This window comes from Xyrauchen texanus, chromosome 2 (assembly GCF_025860055.1).
Source record: "Xyrauchen texanus isolate HMW12.3.18 chromosome 2, RBS_HiC_50CHRs, whole genome shotgun sequence".
NCBI lineage: Eukaryota > Metazoa > Chordata > Actinopteri > Cypriniformes > Catostomidae > Xyrauchen > Xyrauchen texanus.
In genome coordinates, this window is record NC_068277.1 from 16,123,457 (window position 1) to 16,144,009 (window position 20,553).

Consider the following 20,553-nt stretch of genomic DNA (forward strand, 5'->3'; position numbering starts at 1 on the left):
TGCATAGTATAAATATTACAATATACAATCTATGTGTGTTCATGTGATCTTTTGGTTAATATGAGGTCCTAAAATTTTCATGTATAATAAATAAAAGTTTTTGGAAATAGATTAAGAATAGCATGTCACACTACTGTCATTGCTTGAAATTTCACACCATCTTCTTTCAGATGTAGTCTTAAAATGGCACAATCGAAAGCTCATCTGAATTGTATTGTGAGAAAGAAGGCAGAAAAATGTTCCCTAATTATTATTATTATTATATTTTTTATCAGATTGTGGATATGGGGTCAGAGATACCTGGAGTGAGTGAGAATCAGAGGGAAGCTCCGAAAATGTACCTGCTCACTATATGTCTAAAAGAGGGACGTGGACTGGTCATTAGAGACCGCTGTGGTAGGTGTCAATGTTTGTATATAAACGCACCACACCCTGAAGATCTACACTCATCGTAAAATTATATTTACAATCAATAGTCATTATATTGGTGCTTATTTATCAATGTAAACTCCTAAGGTAAATATTGAGCTGATGCTATTGTAGCCCAGCCAAAACATGTGATTATAGCACAGATGAGTCATGGTTAAGGGTGTATATTTCTCTGTTATACTTACTCAATATACCAGTATAATCAGACAACTCTGTATAAGTAGGACATTAGTAGGTTGACATCCTGGAAAGCATGTTCATATCATTGTTCTGGCCTTTGTTTCTAGACAAAAATGGATCTTCACTTTTTATAGCGTTTTCTATAGGTACATTACGTTTGTGAAGTGCTAAATTGTCACCTACAATCGCTCGCCATTGTAACTTCCTTATAGTTTTTTTGCATAAATATAAGTACTTGGAATTGACCTTGCTAATTAAATATTTAAAGTGATTTATTTATATTACATTTTATTATTGTCTCCCCAATTTGGAATACCCAATTCCCAATGCACTCTTAAGTCCTTGTGGTGGCGTAGTGACTCAATCTGGGTGGCAGAGGACAAATCTCAGTTGCCTCCGTGTCTAAGACCGCCAAACCCATCTTATCACATTGAGAGTGTTACTGCGGAAACATGGCACGTAACAATGCTTCACGCCATCCACCGTGGCATCCAGGCACAACTCACCATGTGCCCCGCCGAGAGCAAATCACATTATAGCGACCAAGAGGAGGTTACCCCATGTGACTCTAACCCCCCCAGCAACCGGGCCAATTTGGTTGCATAGGGCTTCGAACTAACGAACTCCAGGGGTGGTAGTCTTGAAGTTTTTTTTCTTAAGTAGTCATCCTAATTATCTACATACTGTAAATAAACATTAATTTGTGCAGAATGATCTATTACGTTTAGAATGTTCAGTATTCGCCAAGCCAAGGTGCACACTTCCAGGGTCAGTGGAAACGTGAAGACACTAATTTTGCTGATAATTTACTCATCCTCAGGCCATCCAAGATGTATCCGAGTTTTAAAACAGAATTTAAGTTTTTTTAGGATTTTTTTTAGACAATGCAAGTGAATTTTTTGACTGTCCAAAGTGCATATTTATGGTGCATCAAAATAATTCACATGACTCCAGTCGACAAATAAAGTTCTTCTGAACCCAAACGATTTATTATTTTTTAGAAAGAAAACAATACTTTTAATACGTTTTAATTACAAATGTTCGCTTCCGTACATGTCTGTGACGTACGCTCATGAGAGGGATTACGTAAGCTCGTTGGTAAGGTCACGCGTCACCTGAAGGAGGAGGTAGGAAGTGCGTCATTGTTTACAAGAGGAGCAGCGCTGTACAAAGGTTTAATTGTCTTTGTTGTAGAGTTGTATTTGTATTTTAGAAGTGTATTGTTCAAAATAATAGTTTGATGTGTGTATCCTGGATGCTTCAACCTTCAGAAACCCCAAAGAAAATGCATGCCAGGAAAAATATAAACTTTTCATCGATTCCCTATACATTATCATGAGTGATAGAAGCTCTGGCCTATCACGCTGAACCTGGATATCAGTACACCTCTACATTCTTTCAAATATTGGAGGGTATGCAGTGAACTTTTTACCCCTGAGGATTTCAGAACATCGAAAGAAACTAAAGGTTGCTATCTGAATTAATCAGATATGCCCGTGCGGTTTTTCCAGTGAACTTGTGTGTGTGTGAAAACTTTGTCATTGTCACACCTCCCTCAGCGCTCTGCTCCTCATCACTCTATTCTAACTGACCACACCTGCACTCAATTCACTCGCTCATCACTGTCTGCATAAATAAGTTTGTGAAGCTTCTCTTCTGAGATATCACCTGTTCCATTGATCCCACTGTGTAAACCTGTGGGACTGGATAAACTGGATAAAAGCGTCTGCCAAATGCATAAATGTAAATGTAAACCCTGTGAATCTCAGTAAACACTCTCACACTTGGTTTCGCCAGGTCAACACCTTGAGCTCTTCATCATGGGATGTGATAGATTAACAAGTTCGATCCACAGCGGTTCCACCTCGCAATTTACAGGATTGAAGAATCTGCTGCTAATATCTTGGTGCCAGATACCACAGGACACCTTCAGGGGTCTTGTAGAGTTCATGATTCTGCAGGTCAGCGCGGTTTTGGTGGCACGCAGATGACCAACTGCATATTAGGCAGGTCTAATATTTACTACGTTATTTCATACGTAGTTTTGTAAGAAGTTTAGTTAGCCAATGTGACTGTGCGGAGGGCGGGGCTGGGTGGTGATTCTGCACACCCGGTCCGGTCCCTTATCAGGCTAATTAAGCCTCCGAGAGGGATAAAGGCCGACTGCGGTGGTGGTACGACAGAGAGAGATCGTTTACGGGCAGCTGACCGTCGTGTTTTGATGTTTGTGTCTTTTGTATACGTTTTTCATTCAAATATTATTTATTTTGTCAAGCCGGTTCTCACCTCCTTTCCCTTATATTCCTTTACAGCCAGTCATTATTGCAAAATAAACCCGTCCAAGGTGATTGTCCATTGTGCCTTACATAACTGTCTATTAATATAGATTTATAAATGTTTACACAAGTAATAAGTAACGGTTATGAGTGCGTTCTTACCCTAAGATTACCGCTCAAGAATTGCCAAGCCATATTGTTTGCAACCCCTTAAATTCGGTCTCGTCCAAACCTTTCACCTCTACCTCTTCTGCATCCGCTGCCGTGAAATACTGATTGTTCATTAGTCTGTGTTTGCACGGTGCTCTTATTCTTATTTCGGCGAGCTTCAGGTTGGTTGGCTGCGAAAATGGGGCATGATAGTTAAGCATTGAGAAAAGTCTAAGTCAGTCATTTGATATGAATCCTCCGTTCTTAATTGGTGCGTGTGACAGGCCCACCGACCAAAGCAAGATCAGCAACAACACTTGCTAAGTGTGGCACTCCCTACCCAAATCAAGTTATTCAGAGTCTGCTGGTGTTGTACCGGCTTTAGTAACCGCAAATCAACACCCTAGAAATGACTGGGAACCTCCCAGCATTGTTGCGGTGAGTTTAGTACAGGCACGCATCAAACATTTTCTTCATAAAATTACAACATTTTTGTAAAATCAATCTTAAGCCAGAGTTTCTATCCTATAAATTAACTTTATCACTCTATGATCACTCTTGTGTTAGTTAACACTGCAGTAACAGCAGAATGTGTGCATTGTTTTCATACTTTTGCCAACATTCCTCCCAGCACATTCAAACCTGTCTGTGGCCACACCTGTACAAGAGCAAAACACACCTAGATCCTCTAATGTGCACTATTTACTTTTACGTAAATCTTGAGAGACTAATTTAAGACATGTTAAAATAGACAGACAGGAAATAAGCAGATGGGAACTAGGTTGTGCATTGGTAAATGTAATTGTCCAAAGTTTTTTCTGTTTATTTTGTCTGTATTGCATCATTGCTACGTTGTCCATTGAACATCCTCTTTTTCTGCTGATGAGTCTGAGCATTTTGCTGTTACTGTACTTCATGATTTGTGGCCTGCTACAGTCACATTGTTGGCCTGTTTGGAAGCTGGTTCAAATTAATCCTTCCACATGCTCTGATGTCAAATGATCTTTGTGTTTTTAGATTTTAAAAAGAAATAGAAACAGTTATAAATACTGAATGAGGTTACTGTTACAGATCTCTTTCATTTGTTTATTGCTTGTTTTCATAGGCGTGTCTTCTACGTAATAAAGCATCTTGTGGTTTTACATTTAAACATTTGTGTAATACAGACAGTGTTTGCACACACGCGTTTTATTGTTGATCATTCAAATATTATAGTGGCATTTTAATATTTGTTTGACAAATGGTCAAATGAGGAAACAATTGAGGACAGGACTTGCTCTGACTTGAATTAAAACTAAATGCTGCACTCTACTGGTGCAATGGGGTTAGTTTTCAAATCTAAGCCATTTAAAAAATGTTTTATGTATAAAAACATTCTTTACTTAAAACAATTTAATTGATGCATCAATGATTTACACTGAAATTCGTTCTGCTCATGTTTCATGAGTAAGGCCCAATATTCCCAATAATACATCTTAATTGAAGTCCCTTTATTTGAATCCATAATCTGTTAAAACCAATATAAACAGTTTTTTTTTAATTTTTTTTTTTTATATAAAAGCGCTTTCAGGAAGCGTGCTGGTTTGCCACCATGCATTGGTGCTGCACTGAAATACCAACCACATCCGCATCAGGGATAAACCCACAAACATGACTAAACTGACTGACTCTACAGCACATCTTTTGCATCTAAATAAAGGGTTTTCAGAGTTCACTTAAGGGGCTATCAGTTTTGTCCACTGTACTTTATTTTCAAATCATCTCAAATCTGAATATTTCTTTATTTTGCACATTTATGCCTGCATGGACTATACTATACTGAAGCTCAGAAATATTTGCAGGTGTTAAATTAAAAAGAAATGTTGGGTTCAGATCATTCGATTATCATTTTGTTGTATAATGTTGATTACCACAAATTTACTCTCATTTTAAATGTTTCAAGCGAATTTCTAAAAGTTGATATATTCAGTTTAGTCTTTCAAATAATATTAGCTCATAAAAAATGCATGTATAATATAAAGAAGATGACTTAATTTAGACAACTGCTGAAATAATGCACATTGTTTTAATTAAGAAAGAGTTAATGCAAGGGCTTCACATTTCTGCTTTTAAACAGTCAAAGTGCATGGCAATGTTTACTTCAATTGTAAGTGTATGGATGAGTTTAAATACATTTCTGTCGTAATCAAAATTTTTTCCACTAATGCTGACAATAGATATTTACTTGTATTGAATGTGAAGTATTTCTTTAAAGAAACCATTATCTCCCTAGGCACAAGTGATCCATATGTGAAATTCAAACTGGATGGGAAGACTTTATATAAAAGCAAAGTGGTTTATAAGAATCTCAACCCTACATGGAATGAGTCCTTCTCTTTCCCAATCCGCAACCTTGACCAGAAACTCTTCATCAAGGTACAATTTTTTTTATAGTTTAGATACTGTATGTATTAGATTTCACATGTGATGTGATACCCTTTATACCAGCCACAACATTAAAACCACCTGCCTAATATTGTGTGGGTCCCCCTCGTGCCACCAAAATGGCGCCAACCCGCATCTCAGAATAGCTTTGACCAGTCAGGCTGGTTTGAGTATTTCTGTAACTGCTGACCTCTTGGGATTTTCACAAACAACAGTCTCTAGAATTTACTCTGAATGGTGCCAAAAACAAACATCCAGTGAGTGGCTGTTCTGCAGAAGGAAATGCCATGTTGATGAGAGAGGTCAACAGAGAATGGCCAGACTGGTTCAAACTGACGGAGTCTACGGTAACTCCGATAACCACTCTGTACAATTGTGGTGAGAAGAATTTCATCTCAGAATGCATGATGCGTGTTGGTGCTGTTTTGGCAGCACGAGGGGGACCTGCACAATATTAGGCAGGTGGATTTAATGTTGTTGCTGGTCAGTGTATGATATATGATGCAATACTTCTAATGATTAATCTAGATGTTGATACATAAACAATCATGTCCATTCATTCAGGTTTACGATCGAGATCTGACAACGGATGACTTCATGGGGTCCTGCGGAATTGTCCTCGGTAAACTAGAACTTGAAAAGTAGGTCAATTTGAAATCGTTGTGTTCTATCAAATCAAGAGTGCAGTTTCTGATGCTTTTATTATTTCTATTCTATAGGAGCAGTGAGATGGTACTACCACTTGATGACCCCAACAGCTTAGAGGATGATATGGGTGTCATTGTAATTGATATCTGTTTATCTGTGAGAGATGGCATAAACAAAAAACATGTGAGAAAGTTGAAGAAATTAATGACTTTCTGTGGCAAGCTAACAAATACTAACTCTACTAAATAAATGTCATGCTGCTTACTGTATGTTTTCATTTTATGTTACCATTGAGAAGAGGTTGCTGCAGAAGAAAAGAAAAAGCTTTACGGTGAGAAGGATTAGATCAATTATACATCTAATCTCTTACCAATTATTTGTTCATTCTTGTGTAGTTATGTCAGAGCTCACTCACAAATTTATCAAAGTACTTCCTGTAATAAATGAAGTGCAGACTAATCCATAAACAAGGAGACCGACTGCTTCTGTTTTCCTGTTTGTGTTCATCTGGGCACAATCTGTATTTTAAAGGTGAAGTGAAGTGCCAGAAACAAAAAACATCCAGACATTGCAGTACTGCTGACATTAATGAGAGAGGTCAACAGAGAATGGCCAGTCTGGTTGAAGATGATGGAAAGGCTACGGTAACTTGGATTACCACTCTGTACAAGTGTAGTGTGCAGAATAGAATCTCAGAATGCACAACATGTCAAACCTTGAGGCAAATGGGCTACAACAGTAGAAGACCATGTTGGTTTCCATTTATGTCAGCCAAAAACAGAAACCTGAGGCTGCAGAAGGCACAGGCTCACCAAAACTGGACAGTTAACAACTGGAAAACCTAGCATGGTCTGATGAATCTGGATTTCTGCTGAGGTACACAGATGGTAGGCCCACTGCAGACTCCGCTTTCTGTTCTTGGCTGACAGAAGTGGAACCTGACATGGTCTTCTGCTGTTGTAGCCCGCCTGCCACAAGGTTCGACATGTTGGGCATTCTGAGATGTTATTCTGCTCATTAAAATTTGTACAGAGTGGTTATCTGAGCTACCGTAGCCTTTCTGACAGCTCGTACCAGTCTGGCCATTCTTCGTTGACCTCTTTCATCTGGAAGTGTTTTTTTTTTTTTGGACCATTCTGTGTAAACTCTTGAGACTGTTGTGCCAGAAAATCCCAGGAGATCAGCAGTTACAGAAATATTCAAACCAACCCATCCAGCACCAACAATCACGGCACTGTCGAAATCACTGAGATAGATTTTTTGATGTGTTGATATGAACAATAACTAAAGCTCCTGACCATATCTATATGATTTTATTCATTGCACTGCTGCCAAATGATTGGCTGATTGGATAATCACATAAATAAGTAGGTGCACAGGTGTTCCTAATAAAGTACTAAGTGAGTGAATATACTGTATGTATATTTAACGTAATATTTTATATTACACTAAAGGTAATATAATCTGATTACTTTTGGATTATTGCATTGTGTATATTATGAGGTGCCAATTTACGTAATGTACCAATAATGTAATCTAATTTAAATTCTTGTTTTTGTAGTTGGATTACAAAATACAGATTACATTTTTTCCATTGCTATACAGCACAGTGTGCATTAATGTAAATAAGAGAATGAAGAAAATTCACTTTTTTTTTTTTTTCATTAAATATAGTGTCAAGACTGTCTATCCTTGATATTGCATGTTGATGTTCTTTATTGTTTCTCAGGGAAGTACAACAGAGCATAACAGACGTCTTGCAGAGTCTCTGAAGAAAAGTCAGCTGTGGACTGGTGTCTTCACCATCACCCTGGTTGAGGGGCGGGATTTACCAGTGGACGGACAGGGAGACGTGTTTGTTCGCTTCAGACTTGGTGATCAGAAATATAAAAGCAAGGTGCAGTACTTTCTGAGGACCATCAGTATGATTTGTTCAAGTCTTTAGCAATGTAGTAACTAACAACTGACCTGGTTTGGAATTCACTTCATTCTAGATGTAAATTTTGTACATTTTCTAAAGAAAATGTGAATGATACTTGCCCATGCAAAAGTCATGGCCACATTTCTAGGGTGTTGCCAGGTGGTTGGTAGGATGTTCTGGTCTAGGTGTTTTTTCTAGAGTTGCATACTGGCCCAAGTCAAAAGAGTCCACCCCCCAAGTCAAGATATTCTAATCCCTATATAGTATTCAGGATCCTCCTTCAATGTAAGATTAAACTATTTTTTCACCCACTTTATCATCTGCAAGTTGAAATATATTTTTAGTCTGATTCCTTACAAAAGTAATAGAACACCTCTTTTCAACAAGCAACACAATTTGAACTATTATTAATAGTTCAAACAGTGAGGGTTGTATACAGGATTAATTTAAATCCCAACCCCAAGGCTGAGCAATAGTAATAGTGATGATTGCCTTAGCAAACACCACTAATGATGCATTTTAATGGTGAAAAATTGAGTAACGACATTAAGGCTGAAACTCTGCCTTCATCTTAACAGAGCCAGGTTAAGAAGGTCAACACACAGTGGAGAGAAAAGTTTGACTTCAACCAGTTCCCTGATGGATCAAGTCTTCTGGAGATTGAAGTCGTGGGGAAAGAGGGACGAAGATATGAGGACTGTTATGGACAGTGAGTTTGAAAGTTTTGTTAATGACTCCAAAGGTCAACTCAAAACAAGTGTTTCTTTGTTCAAATATCTTGCTGGTTACAGGTGTGAGGTGGACTTGTCAGGGTTGCCATTGAACAAGGCCACTCTGTTTACGCCTGAGCTGGACCTGAGCCGAGGCAAAGTGGTGTTCCTCGTTACTCCAACTCCTTGCAATGGAGTTTCTATCACAGATCTCGTTGTGCCGCCACTGGAAGAGCCTCACGAGAGAGACAACATGTTGGTTAAATACGTATGTTTACACCCCTCTCACTTCCATTGCCTATAAACAATAACAGGGAATGGAATGCTAACATACTTCTACTATTTTACTGCTATATACAGTACTATGCTATAGAACATTTATAACATACATAGAATAGTTTCATTATTAAATATATTTTTATTTTATTCTTATTTCCTGACTTTAGGCAAATGTATTAAATTTACAAAGTAAATGTTTAGATTGCAATATTGCTCTTCTGTTATATTCGTCATTCATACATTGTGTTATACAGTTCCCATGTAGTGTGCTTCGTTTGTATACTGCACATTTTGGTAAACATAGTAGGTCAGTCAGGTATTCTGAATGCAGAAAATGTGTATACTATGAACAGTAATTTTATTTCTAGTTTGAGCAGTATACCATTCCAAGTATGGTAGTATACCATTACGAAGTGTGCTTCTAAATATCATAGTTCCTTAAATTATATTCTTTTTATCTTGGCAGGGTTTCAAGAACTCCTTGAAAGACATGAGAGATGTTGGTCTTCTTCAGGTTAAAGTGATCAAGGCCACTGACCTCATGGCTGCTGATCTGAATGGTGATTTTATTTGTTATTTACACATAGACTGTAGACCCTTCAATAATTGCAGCCATGAGTGTCTGTCATCATTCATATTCACTTGGTTTTCTTTGTGTTATTAGGAAAGAGCGATCCATTTTGCATCTTGGAATTGGGAAACAACAGGCTGCAGACCCACACAGTATACAAAACCCTCAACCCTGAGTGGAATAAAGTATTTACGTTGTCAGTAACACCATAACAACCACCACATTTTTACCATTAATATCAACGTAATCAACATTTACCGTATATTAAGATTAATAGTGCTGACTTCTATTCTGTGTCTTGTTATTAACAGACCAGTAAAGGACATTCATGAAGTTCTGGAAGTGACTGTGTTTGATGAGGATGGAGACAAACCTCCAGACTTCTTGGGGAAGGTGGCCATTCCTTTACTCTCTGTAAGTATAGAACATTTACATTGCACTGCTTTAGTCTTATAATGGAGAGCAATAATGTGAGAATGTTTTAATTGACATTGTACATAGTACAATTGGCATGTACATAGTATTTTCTATTTGTTATATATTTCTCTCTGCGTCAGATACATAATGGGCAGCAGGTTGCTTGTCCTCTGAGGAAAGAGAATTTGGGAGGACTATCTAAAGGAACCATATTACTGGAGCTTGAAGTTATCTTCAATTCTGTAAGTCTTATATAGATCAGTACAGACTCTTAAAACTTTGTCCAATCAAGCATAACTTGATGAATTGTCTTTTCTATATACACCAATAAGCCAAAACATTATGACCACTCACAGGGGAAGAGAATAATGTTTGATCATCTCCTTACAAGGCCACTTTTAAAGGTCTGGATAGATTAGATACAGTTCTCTTAATCAAATTGTTATGGCCAGACCACTGTGTCAGAGCATCTCTGAAAGGCAAGGCTTGTGCCACATACCTAAACATCGTTGCTGACCAGGTGCACACCTTCATGCCAATGGTATTCCCTGATCGCCGTGGCCTCTTTCAGCGGGTTAATGCGCCCTGCCCCACTGCACACATTGTTTGGGAGTGGTTTGAGGAATATGATGATGAAGAGTTGCACTGGCCTCCAAATTCCACAGATACGATTGAGCATCTTTGGGATGTGCTAGATCAACAAGTTCGATCTATGGCAGCTCCACCTCGCAATTTACAGGATTTGAAGGATCTTCTGCAAATGTCTTGGTGTCAGATACACAAGGACACCTTCAGGGGTCTTGTAGAGTCCATGCCTCTGCAGGTCGGTGCTGTTTTCAAGTACTCCTCGCTGCAGACTGTAGCGCGATGAGGTATTGGATCTAATCCTGTGTGTATTGGATTTTAGTGACGTAGTGGATGTTTTAATGCGCATGAGTATTCACATTTTAATATTTTGTTTTATTACTGTAGTGTACTTAATCCTCATTAATACAGTATATATTCATATGACACACACACACTTATAAATTAGGGCTGCACAATTAATTCAATTAAAATCACTGTATGACATTGTGCGATTTATTTAACCACAAAGGGCTATGACGATTGAATTAAATTAATAGATAAATCAATCTGTTCGGATCAAAGTTAATGTACACTGCTCTGTCCTGTCTGTATTGTGTATAAGTATTATTATAGTGTATTCAAAGCTGTTCTGTGCTCAACAACTCCATCTCATGCTCAGAGTAACAGATGTGCTCCATTCGGTTCTGTGCGCTGAGTTTGTCATTTTTAAAGTGCTCCAGATTCACTTTAATTTCACTGTTGCATACTTCCAAGTATGTTTGACCACTACATGTTAATATACAAATGCAAATAATTCACCCCATGGCATTTATGTACAGTGGAGGAGATGTTAATATGAGGAGCACATTATAGTGAGGAGTATATTGCTTAATTTATATATTTGTTCTGTGGGTGAAGAGGAAAACAAGGTTATTTAGGAAATCCATGGTTATGACCATTTTTAAAAGCTAAGCTTTATTAAACAAATGTCTTAAATACTACAGGTGCATCTCAAAAAATTAGAATATTGTGGATACATTTCATATATTCTAGATTCATTACACAGAAAGTGAAATATTTCAAGCCTTTTTTTGTTGTAATCTTGATGATTACGGCTTAAAGCTCATGGAAATCAAAATTCCAGTATCTCAAAATATTAAAGAATTTATAAAACAGAAATGTTGACCTTCTGAAGGAAGAGAATCTATGGGGTATTGTGAAGAGGAAAATGAGAGACACCAGACCCAACAATACAGACGAGCTGAAGGCCGCTATCAAAGCAACCTGAGCTTCCATAACATCTCAGCAGTGCCACAGGCTGATTGCCTCCATGCCACGGCGCATTGATGCAGTAATTCGTACAAAATGAGCCCCGACCAAGTATTTAGTGTATAAATTATCATACTTTTCAGAAGGTCGACATTTTTGTATTATAAATTCTTTATTTTAATATTTTGAGATACTGGATCTTTGATTTCCATGAGCTGTAAGCCGTAATCAGATAAAAAAATAAATAAAATAAAAGGCTCAAAATATTTCAGTTTTCATTCCACTTTGAATGAAACTACAGAATAAAATGAACTTGTCCACATTATTAAAATTTTCTGAGATGCACCTGTAAGTATTAATGTACTCAATATGATGCATAAAACCAAAACCACTACGTCATCCACGACAGTCTGCAGCGAGGACACGCGCTGTTTTTGCAGAACACGGAGGGCCAACAGCATGTTACAACAGGTGGTCATAATGTTTTTGGCTCATCATTGTATGTACTATCTAAAAAAAATCTAAACCTATCAAATATTTGTATCTGTAAAATATTTGATACGTTGTTTATGTCGCAAATCCACACTTAAATGTTTTGTGGGTTTCTATTAACAATGTCCTCTTTAGGTCAAAGCAAGTATCAGGACCTTCACGCCTAGAGAACAGAAGTTTCTTGAGGACAATGCCAAATTTTCTAAGAAGGTACAACATTCAGTTGTGTTATAGCTTAAGACCATGATTGTGTTAGTATAGTATAGTATGCTATAGTGTGGTATAGTATATTATTACACGGCTCTCTGGAATACTCTATTCTGATTGGTCAATGGCACCATCTAGCCACATATCTGAATATTAAAGTGATAGTTGACACAAAAATAAAAGATTTCTCATAATTTACTCACCCTTATGCCATCCCAGATGTGTATGACTTCCTTTTTTTTTCTGCTGAACACATATGAAGTTTTTAGAAGAATATCTTAGCTCTGTAGGTCCTCACAATTCAAGTAAATGGTGGCCAGATCTTTTGAAGCTCCAAAAATCACATAAAGGCAGCATAAAAGTAATCCATAAGACTCACTTACCTATGGTATAGTATGACTACTGCAATTGACTGTATCTTTAATAAAATCTAAGCACTGAAAACTTTCAATGAATGCATAAATAAATAGCTGTTGTTTACTGGTAATTGCTGCTAACTAAGCGTGATACCAACAGGTTCTTGCCAGGAACGTTCTTCGTGTGAGGAACCTTTATCGTGCTGTGTGCCACGTTAACCAGTTTATCAAAAGCTGTTTCCAGTGGGAAAGTGTGCAGAGGAGTATCATAGCATTTCTGGTAAGCGTTATCTTGCTGCCACTACTACTACTATATGACTTTGAAAAATATCAAATGTGTGCCAAGTTCATTACATTCAGTTGTTCCATAGAAGTTTCATCCCCCATATAACAAAGATATTTTATAGAAACATTATAAGTGTCAACTTACCTAAAATTTTCATTTCTGGACTCTTGAAACACAAAATAAAAAATTGCCCCGTTTACTTTTTTAATGCATATTCTTTGTCTTATTCTGCACAACTGCATGTTTATTACAATTGTAAATAATTGTCTTCATAATCTTTTATCAAAATGTAATAACATGCACTGCCTCTAAAACAACTTCCCTTTTTGGCTTATGTCATGAATCTACATTCCTTTTTCAACCCCTCTCATCCAATCACCTGGCTCCATTCTGTTACTGTATATGATGGCCACTTTTCATGATCCTATGAATTCCCAATTTTCTCTTTTATATCCTGTTTCATCAACAAATACACCAGAATACTATATGACTATTTAACTATGATCTGTCAGCCTGCATTAGACCAAAATTCATAGTGTTTATAAACCCAAGTCCATGTGTTTTCCTGTAGGTCTTTGTAATTACAGTGTGGTACTGGGAGTTCTACATGCTGCCTCTCTACATGGTTCTGCTCATCGCATGGAATTATCTGCAAATCGCCTCTGACAGAGTCAGCAAAGATCTAGTGGGTGACTTTAGTGTTAAAATCACATTTTGATAGCAGCTTAGATAAGCAACTTGTTGCATAGTAGTAAATAGAATAAAACAAGAGTGGACCGCTACAGTTGGGAATTTGGTTATTGTTTAAGTGGTTTGATGAAGTCTGTAAGCGTGACTGCATGAACAGGCCATAGTTTGCATTATTCTAATAAATACTAGCAGCCAAAAGTTGAGACCGTTGACTTTGTATCTTATGATCTTAAAATCTACTTTTGTTTTATTCAAATGCATATGCTTAAAGGGATATTCCTCACAAAAATTTAGATTTTTGAGTTGGTGATGAGTTGGACCGGAGAGTGATGGACAAGAAGCCAAATGGTGTACAACATACACAAGAACTCCTTCAATACTGTTTAAAATTAAACTAGATGGCACCTCATAATATTGGTTGAGAGAATGACCAGAGTTTGCAGAGCTGTCATCGTGTTTTGGTCATAACAGAATTATCATACTTTAATTTGTATTAATTCTAGGTTTTGATGACTTTACAGTTATTACAATTTTTTGAAAATTGTAATAATCTAGAATGTGGTGTATTCAGAATTCTAACAGGTATTTTAAATACAAGATAAGGTGGATAATGTTTATTTAAGGATATTAAAACCTGAAATAAAACCTTTCCTTGGCAGGACACCATGGAGCTATATGAAGATGAAGATGAGGATGAAAAGGTGTAATACTCTTTTCTTAATCATCCCATGCCTGTACTATTTTCAAATCTCACCAGTTTCTTTCATCTCTGAAAATGAGTATGACATTCTATATGCAAGGTCTTTCCTTCTGATTTAAACCATCTCTTGTTGTAGGAATCTGAAAGGAAAGGTCTGATGGAGAAAATCCACATGGTTCAGGATATTGTCATTGCGGTTCAGAACCTTCTGGAACAGATTGCATGCTTCGGTGAAAGAATAAAGAAGTATGCTTATTATTTTCACCTCTCCCATTACTGTAAGCTACATACACAGTCATCTTTAAAGGAATAGTGCCCCCTTATAAATGAAAATTCTGTCATCAATTATGCACCCTTGTATCATTCCAAACCAAATTTATTTATAATTAAATAGTCCTGTTGGCTGAATTCAATACAATGTCATTAGACTGTGACTCATTTTGGAGCTTAATTAAGCACCCAAAAGTGTCATAAAAGGCACAATCTCACAGTGTTACGCCCTATGCCACTGAAGCGTCTTTCACAATGCAGTTTGTCGTAAATTTCTGTTTCAAATAAGACTAATGGGGTACAAATAGCCGCGCTGTGTGGTAGGTGTTATTACACAATAGTTACTGCATTTAAATTAATTATGACTAACTGTCAGTAGTGAATGGCATTAGTAACTGAAAACTAATGGGTTTGAATTATGCTTCATCTATGCTCCTAGGTGTCAGTGTAAACCCAAGACGACATATAAAAAAAATAAAGAGTGCTTCTTTAAGTTGTTTTTCACTCTCACTTCAAATCAAATAATTGCTAAACTATGTAAACAGTGCTGAATCCAATATGGTGGTGAAATTGATAAGATTAAACCTCATTGGTCCTTGATTTACACTATGACAAAATGTATGTGGACACCCTCTTCTAATTTAACATTTATATTTGTCCTTACAGAATTTACTGGAATAGCCAAATCGGTTCATTAGATGGGGTGTCCACATACTCTTCACATACATTCCACAGAATAAACTCATATGGGTTTGGAACAACTTTAGATTGAGTAAAAATTGCATAATTGTTGCAAGCATTTAACCCAGGTTCATGCATGAGTAGAACCTTTTAATCCATGAGTCAGTAGATAGAGTTCAGACACTGACAAGAATGAAAGGATGTATTGTCATTTTGAAGTGCCATCTATCCGTGAAATTAGCACATTACCATTGGTCCAAAAGCTAGCGTCAGAATATTTAGACTTAGATTTTTTGCCTGTGTTTTGACTGAATGAACTCTCTTGGCAAGGTGATGTCCTCAAATAGACTATCATTCAAGGGTGCTCATTTTAAACTCATTTTAAAGTTGAAGCTGTAATATCTCTGTCTTTACCCTCCAGTACATTTAACTGGTCAGTGCCTTTCCTGACAAATCTGGCCTTCCTGGTTCTCATCATGGCCACAGTCATTACGTACTTCATTCCAATACGCTACATTATTTTACTATGGGGTAAGATCACAACAACTGTGTTACCTTTTCAAATGTATTTGTTTCCTGAAATTATGAGTTAAACATTACACAGTTGAAGAAACTTTACATCGGTTTTAATGTTGTAGTACACAAGTGCAGTGAAGGTGTTATTGGTTTGAGATTGATCCGTGCTTGGTCTTTTTTTATGTTTGTTTTTTAGGTATACATAAATTCACAAAGAAACTACGGAATCCATACGCCATTGATAACAGTGAGGTTATGGACTTCCTCTCCAGAGTGCCTTCAGATGTTCAAATGGTAACAACTACATAATTTACTAAAAGTTTTTATGGACGAAATTCAGGGGTGATTCTAAAATCTCATCATGTAATGTTTTCTGTATGGATGTGACCATTGGGCTATTTTCTTTACTGTGAATTGAGCATAGTGGTATAATAGAAAGGAGGGCTATGTGATGTCCACTTAAAAAATACATTTTTCTATCAAAATAATTGATCTTATCGGGTAAAATATCTAAACATCCCTAAAACAATTTACATTTACCATAAGATATTAAGACTTGATTTTCAGAGAAATATTTCAACAAAATATAGTGAGTTTTATGTTTAAAACAAGAAAAAACGATTTGTCAATGGGGTAAAAATACAACAACAAAGTTTTCAATTTCAATTAGATTTTGTCAAATTGATTGTTCTCACTAAATGATGTTAGACTTCTGAATACAGGTTTTATAATATCTTGTCATTTTGCTTCTCTAGTAAATTTACTGAATCTTGTCTTAAGGATGTTTCTATACAGTGGCAAGAAAAAGTATGTGAACCCTTTGGAATTAGCTGCTTTCTGCATTAATTGGCCATAAAATGTGATCTCACCTTCATTAAAGTCACAAGTATATAGACAAACACATTGTGCTTAAGCTAACAAAACACAAATTATAATCTTTCATGTCTTTATTGAACACATCCTTTTAAACATTCACAGTGCTGAGGATAATATAAGTGAACCCTTGGATTTAATAACTGGTCGATCCTGCTTTGACAGCAATAATCTCAATCAAGCATTTCTGGTAGATATTCGGAAGGAATTTTGCACCATTCTTTCTTACAGAACTGCTCTCTGGTGTGAGCGGCTCTCTTGAGGTCATTCCACAGCATCTCTTTTGGGTTAAAGTCTGGGCCCTGACTGGGCAACTCCAAAAGGTGGATTTTCTTTTTTTAAAGCCATTCTGTAGTGGCCCCGAATCAGCCCCAAATCATGATGCTCCCTCCACCGTACTTCACCATTGGGATGATGTTTTCATGTTGGTATGCGGTGCCCTTTTTCGTCATACATATTGCTGCATGTTTTCTCAAACATTTCAAACTTAGTTTTATCAGGCCACAAAACACTTTCCCAGTAGTTTTGTGGAGTGTCCAGGTGGTCTTTTGCAAACATGAGGCGTGCAGCAATGTTTTTTTGTTGGAAAGCAGCGGCTTCCTTCGTGGTGTCTTGTCATGGACACCATGCCTCTTCAGAGTTTTCCTTATAGTAGACTCATGAACAGAGATGTTAACCAGTCCCAATGATTCTTTCAGTCTTTAGCTGTCACTCTAGGGTTCTTTTTTTTTTACCTTATTGAGCATTCTGCGGTGTGCCCTTCGAGTCAACTTCTAGGGAGAGTAGCCACAGTACTAAATCGTCTTCATTTATAGACAATTTGTCAAACTGTGAACGGATGAATATTTAAACTCTTCAACATAACTTTGTAACCCATCCCAGCTTCATGCAAAGCAACAATTCTTGATCATATGTCTTCTTAGATCTTTTTTTTTCGTGGCATGGTCCATGTCAGCAGTTGATTCTTGTGAATATCAATCTATAAAAAAAAACTATATAATTATAATTTTTTATGTCAAAGTAGCCCTAACCCACACCTCCAATCTGGTTTCATTTAATTGGATGCTAGGTTTGCCAACTCCTGACTCTAATTAGCTTTTGTTGACTTAATTAGCTCAGGGGTTCACATACTTTTACTAACCTATACTGTGAATGTTTGAATGATGTATTCAGTATGTACAAGACAATACAATGACTTGTGTTATTAGTTTAAACAGATTGTGTTTGTTCATTATTTTAAATTAGATGAAGATCAAACCAGATTTTGACAAATGTATACATAAATGCAGGTAATTCCAAAGGGTTCCAATTTTTTTTACAATTTATTTTAATTTAGTTTTTTGACTGTGTAACACTTTTGACAAATATGTTTTAAAAGATTTACACTCAGTTGAACATTAGATGGAGACTCCAGTGGCCTAAAAAAAACTGTTTTTGTTTTTCTACAATAAGGTGGGTCACCCCCTCAAGGTGACAACCATGTTGTGATCACATGACTAGTCATGGCTTTAAATTCTTTCAATGATTTAATGCAAACTTCATTTGAACTGACCTCAAATGCTGTCATGTCAGTTGGTATGTTTAGGTAGACAAATGATGAAACATACAATACATAATTACATAATGCAGCTTTTAAAACAATTCTCACATCATGAAATCAAGGCTTTGCCTTTGTAATTTTAGTAATTTATATTACATATTATCATTGAATCTTCTTCATTCAGGCACAGTTCACAGAGCTGAGCAGCTGTAGTGTACACAATCCTTCCAGGAGAAGAAGGGCATCTCCCTAGACATTAGAATGAGAACGGCTGGTCTCCTGAGAACATTCTGTGTAAAAAAAACCTTTGGAGTTGCATTCGAGGAACACGTCGGGATTGTTCAGAACTTTATAAAAATTGGATTGCAGCTGATCTGCTTATTTTAGTGCAAATTATATTCTGTTTGAGTGAATAGATTTCATCCCTGCTGGTGGTTCAGATATCATGAGATGGTTCTGGCATTACCACTGGGCCTTGCTTGAGGAAGGTGCACCTGACATAATTACATATTATAAACACTCTATACAGAGGTATCTCTGGTCAGCCTTTTGCATTCAGGGATGAAGAAATGTGACTAAGATAAATGGAATTGTTAAAGCCATCTTGGAATAGAGTTGTCATACACTGGGCCTTAAACATTCATCTACTGTATATATTGGCAGTGCCTGAATGTCACATGTAAGAGTGCAATACAGTAGTGCTTTACTATTTTAGATATCTCTTTATGCATTCCTTTTATTTTTTCTCAATGTTTTATTATTTTTACTTGTAAAATTGTTTTTTCAAGGATAATACCAGTTTGTACAGTCTCATTTAATGGGAGCCACTTATTTTTGTTGAATGCATATGAATACAAAATTGCACTCATAGTGTAACATACGATATTTATATGTGGTTTAGTTTTCACACTCCTTTTTATTTTGTCATCAGTTGGTGAAAAGTGCCTTTGACAAACATTTGGTTAATTATACTTATTTCCAACTACACTCCTTTTACAGTTGATCTTTTTTGTGCAATACAAGGTTATAGATACATAGTTTTATAACTCAAGGGTGGTAATTGTAGAAAAGAGAAAATGCACATTGTACTTTTTTAATTAGTATTTTCCAGTGTTCCAAATCTCTTTATTAGATGGATATTGTACTGTAAGTAGAGACTGAGAAGTTTCTTGTTGATATTGTGTTCAATCTGCACAATGCAAACATGCAATCATGATAATTTTGCAGTAAACATCTTTTCTATTTGTTGACAGAGATGCTTTGGTGTTTATTTCACATAAGATCTTCTAACAGATAAAGCACAATCAGTGCTACGTATATATGTCTTAGGATTTCAATGGAATGTATGCAATACAGAATGTGGAATCAATGATTCCAACATTCCAAAGTAGCATATTAGGTGCTTTGAGAATATTCAGCCACATAGTGGCAGTGTTTTCCTTCTATGGGACCCCATTCTGCAGTTATTCAGTCTACCATTGAGAGTTCAGCTTTGGGAAACAGCAAAATCATTTTTGTATTCTTCACATCGGAGTAGTCCTCTGTTAAAATGCCCTTACAAAAAGTACTGTAGCAGTACCATCATTTAGTGATGGTACCAGATGGTAAAATCATGGTACTGTAAGATACTTCAAACAAATGGTAGTACCAGAGTACTTTTTATTAATTATTTTATTTTAGTGAATGCATGATTTGAATGAGACTGTGGGTGCTAAATACATTTCTAAACTATTCAGCCACATGTTTCTAAATAAAACATTGACTAATTTCTGATGATGATGGGGCTACAGCTCATAATTAAAATGCTGTCTTAAACTAAGGATCTCTCATTTACATTTAGTCATTAAGCAGACGCTTTTATCCAAAGCGACTTACAGATGAGGAACATATCAATTTGTCGTTCAAAAGTTAATATCTGCAGTATCGTGCTGCCAAGTTCTCAAAGTGGTTTGAGAGGCCTAGTATAGAAGCTATGAAGAAAGAATTATATATATTAGTTAAATATTAAGTTCATTTGGTGTCGATTGGTTAAGTGCTCTCGGAACGGATGTGTTTTCAGATGGTTCTTGAATGTTGTGACGGTTTCAGTAGATCGTGTGGA

The 20,553-nt window shown here is 36.5% G+C and overlaps 1 protein-coding gene across 4 annotated transcripts in view; it reads left to right on the forward strand.

The window, feature by feature from the left end:
- Positions 1 to 19,723, forward strand: part of mctp2b (multiple C2 domains, transmembrane 2b) — a 35,732-nt gene extending 16,009 nt beyond the window's left edge. For all 4 annotated transcript variants that reach the window (XM_052149736.1, XM_052149742.1, XM_052149747.1 and 1 more), the window contains 20 exons: positions 276 to 396; positions 5,308 to 5,450; positions 6,024 to 6,100; positions 6,179 to 6,290; positions 6,406 to 6,438; positions 7,837 to 8,004; positions 8,607 to 8,737; positions 8,820 to 9,006; positions 9,484 to 9,577; positions 9,682 to 9,784; positions 9,900 to 10,002; positions 10,146 to 10,247; positions 12,469 to 12,543; positions 13,057 to 13,176; positions 13,754 to 13,867; positions 14,532 to 14,573; positions 14,709 to 14,818; positions 15,945 to 16,054; positions 16,236 to 16,333; positions 18,637 to 19,723. In XM_052149736.1, coding sequence (XP_052005696.1) covers positions 276 to 396; positions 5,308 to 5,450; positions 6,024 to 6,100; positions 6,179 to 6,290; positions 6,406 to 6,438; positions 7,837 to 8,004; positions 8,607 to 8,737; positions 8,820 to 9,006; positions 9,484 to 9,577; positions 9,682 to 9,784; positions 9,900 to 10,002; positions 10,146 to 10,247; positions 12,469 to 12,543; positions 13,057 to 13,176; positions 13,754 to 13,867; positions 14,532 to 14,573; positions 14,709 to 14,818; positions 15,945 to 16,054; positions 16,236 to 16,333; positions 18,637 to 18,705 — 2,112 coding nt within the window. In that variant the 3' untranslated portion in view covers positions 18,706 to 19,723. The remainder of the gene's footprint in view (positions 1 to 275; positions 397 to 5,307; positions 5,451 to 6,023; positions 6,101 to 6,178; positions 6,291 to 6,405; positions 6,439 to 7,836; positions 8,005 to 8,606; positions 8,738 to 8,819; positions 9,007 to 9,483; positions 9,578 to 9,681; positions 9,785 to 9,899; positions 10,003 to 10,145; positions 10,248 to 12,468; positions 12,544 to 13,056; positions 13,177 to 13,753; positions 13,868 to 14,531; positions 14,574 to 14,708; positions 14,819 to 15,944; positions 16,055 to 16,235; positions 16,334 to 18,636) is intronic.
- The last annotated feature ends 830 nt before the right edge of the window (positions 19,724 to 20,553 follow it).